This window comes from Solanum stenotomum, unplaced genomic scaffold (assembly GCF_019186545.1).
Source record: "Solanum stenotomum isolate F172 unplaced genomic scaffold, ASM1918654v1 scaffold2630, whole genome shotgun sequence".
Classification (NCBI taxonomy): Eukaryota; Viridiplantae; Streptophyta; class Magnoliopsida; order Solanales; family Solanaceae; genus Solanum; species Solanum stenotomum.
In genome coordinates this window covers 1-2,806 of record NW_026028965.1, presented here as the reverse complement: position 1 = coordinate 2,806, position 2,806 = coordinate 1, and the positions used below count along the sequence as shown (strand labels likewise).

The 2,806-nt window shown below is 34.0% G+C and overlaps 1 protein-coding gene across 1 annotated transcript; it reads left to right on the top strand.

The window, feature by feature from the left end:
• Window positions 1–1,569: 1,569 nt before the first annotated feature.
• Window positions 1,570–2,091, top strand: LOC125851484 (uncharacterized). Its single transcript, XM_049531272.1, has 2 exons — window positions 1,570–1,589; window positions 1,677–2,091. The coding sequence occupies exons 1-2, from the start codon at window positions 1,570–1,572 to the stop codon at window positions 2,089–2,091; spliced, it is 435 nt and encodes a 144-aa protein (XP_049387229.1).
• Window positions 2,092–2,806: the final 715 nt, after the last annotated feature.

The following is a 2,806-nucleotide window of genomic DNA, read 5'->3' as shown; positions in this document are numbered from 1 at the left end:
ACATCCATATGCAGTAAGACATTAAGAAATTATTTCACCAAGAGCACCATTTTCTAGATCCAAGAATAGCAATATGGACTTGATGTCCCTATAGTTTGGACATCAAAAAATCTGAATATAATAGGAAACAAAGCAATAACAATTGATTTTTGGTTATGAAATATTAATATGGATGTCCCCGAATATTCTCTATGATGTATAGTTAATCCTTCACTACATACATCATAATGAGTAGAACTTTCACACCCTCTAACTTTTCCCATAATCTCCCATGTTAATGGTATGTTATAACAACCTTTTGTATGCCTCTATCAATACTATATATAGAGGCTCATATTGTGTACACTTGAACATACTTATTGAAAGAATAAGAAATCGCTCTTCTCTTGTCTCCGTGTTTCTATTGCTTTAATAACGAAGGGTCTAAGACATTGTGTTTGATGGTGAAGAAAGAAAGTGTTGAGACGAAAATGGTTATCAGAAAGGTTTTTTTCTTCCGTCAATTCATAGTGAAATTCTTGATTATCAAGCACACTAACGAAAATACTAAATTTACTTGAGAAAACGGAGTTAAGTAGGAAAAAGAACACTGAAGCAAAGTTAAATAGACTGATCTAAATAATTTTAAGGGAATTCATTTTTATAGCTCATATTAACATCATGGCACATAACAACCCTTGGAAAAAGTTAGGTTGTTGATTGAAAAATTCAATTTACTACAAGAAATCATCGAGTTCATACATACGATGGCAACCATCATTTTCTTATTCTACACCACTATATGCAACAAAGCCTCATTAGAAAAGTGAAATTATCCTCTAGGCATCGTAGTCACACAGGAAAAAGGACTCACATTTTTTTTCAGTATATTGGTTTAGGAAAAAAAAAAAAAAAAGAGTACTATGTACCTATCCTTACACCTGTTTCCAAATAACTGGTTCTTGAAAGACAAACTATTTGAACGCATCCTTCATTTGGTTAGCAATTCCTGCTTCGTTTGCTCAGCCATTTTAGATAAATCTTATATTCTCCTCGAGGTCCTTACGACAAATCTTTGGAAACCTGAAGATCAATTCTTGATGCCATTTAAAAGTACTTCAAGCTCACTTTTTGACACCATTTTAAATTGAAGCAAGTCATAGTATCATGAGAGAAAAATAAAAATAAGTTAACATGATATAGTCCCAAAAAGGATAAAGAAATTAAGAAACCATAGAAAAAGAGATACCAAAACAACCATTTGTTATCATCTACTGTTATTCAAGATTTAATCAAACAAAATAGAAAAGAAACGGGATAAAAAATATACCAGGCCCGAGAGCATGGCCGTAGTTCTTGAAGCGACCCATCTCCACAAGTAGAAGTTGCGCTTGGATCAGTATATGAATCCTAATTACTGAGGAGATCTATTTCAGACTTTTGATTTCTGAAAAGATGTGTAGCGGTATTGGAGATGAAACGGTCATAACTCCTGGGAATTTGAAGTGACGGCTAACTGTATATCATGATTAGCATTAGTATAATAATTTATTAATATGATAAGATTATTATTTAATAATTAATTAATCAATGTTTTCATTTTTTATTTAGTTGAAGGGTGAAATGGTAATTCAAATTTTGATTTAGATTCTTCCCACTTTTAATAATAATTCAAATTTTATTAATGTTGATCAAAGTGGAGGCGCTAATGAGCAAAATGTTGATCAAGGTGGAGGCTCTAATGAGCAAAATGTTGATCAAGGTGGAGGCGCTAATGAGCAAAATGTTGATCAAGGTGGAGGCGCTAATGAGCAAAATGTTGATCAAGGTGGAGGCACTAATGAGCAAAATGTTGTTCAAGATGGAGGCGCTAATGAGCAAAATGTTGATCAAGGTGGAGGCACTAATGAGCAAAATGTTGTTCAAGATGGAGGCGCTAATGAGCAAAATGTTGATCAAGATGGAGGCCCTAGTGAGCAAAATGTTGTTCAAGATGGAGGCGTTAATGAGCAAAATGTTGATCAAGATGGAGGCGCTAATGAGCAAAATGTTGTTCAAGATGGAGGCGCTAATGAGCAAACTGTTGGTCAAGTTGTAGGAGCTAATGAGTAAAATGCTGATCAACATGGAGGCGGTAATGAAAAGAATCAGGATCAAGATAGAGGCCCAAAAACTAAATGAATGAAGACATAGATCAAGTGGCTGATGGAATAGATAATATTGATAGACGACTCATGCTGATATTCTGCTTATACAAATGCTATAATTCATAATTGTGTGATATTCTGTTTTCCATTTCTGTTTTGAGATTGTACTACATATGGTATTACTTCAGGTTGGAATAAACCAATTTGAGAGTACCATTCTATATATGGTACTTAGTTTGTTTTTAATTTCTTGATACAAGTCATCTGTTGAGCATTTGAGTATAATCGACTGGTCAAAAGTTACTACTTGATTACTGATATTTCCTTAGATTTTGCTACTGAACTTTAGTGTAACATCCGACAATTTAAAAATGAATATGAAAAAGCTTGAAATTTGGAAATAGTCATTTTTTGGAAAAATTTAAAATCTGGAAATTTGGCAGTCCAGAANAAATCTGAAAATTTGGCTAAGTGTGGAAATCAGTGAGTTTTTGGCCAACTTTGAGCAGTCATAACTCCTAGCTCAGGATGAGTTAGGAGTAGTTCCAGTTATGGTTTCGAAGCTTGTGGAATGATCTTTCCAACGCCACTGAGTTTGCTCAATTCCGAGTTCGTATGAGCGAGTTATGATCTTTGAAAGTTGGGCAGTTGACAGGGATTCCGTTCCGGAAATTTAAGGG

Bases quoted from the DNA above. Each gene is read 5' to 3' on its own strand.
- LOC125851484 (XM_049531272.1), top strand. From the start codon at position 1,570: ATGTTTTCATTTTTTATTTA. The intron at 1,590-1,676 runs GTTGAAGGGTGA...TGTTGATCAAAG, and splicing joins ATGTTTTCATTTTTTATTTA to TGGAGGCGCTAATGAGCAAA.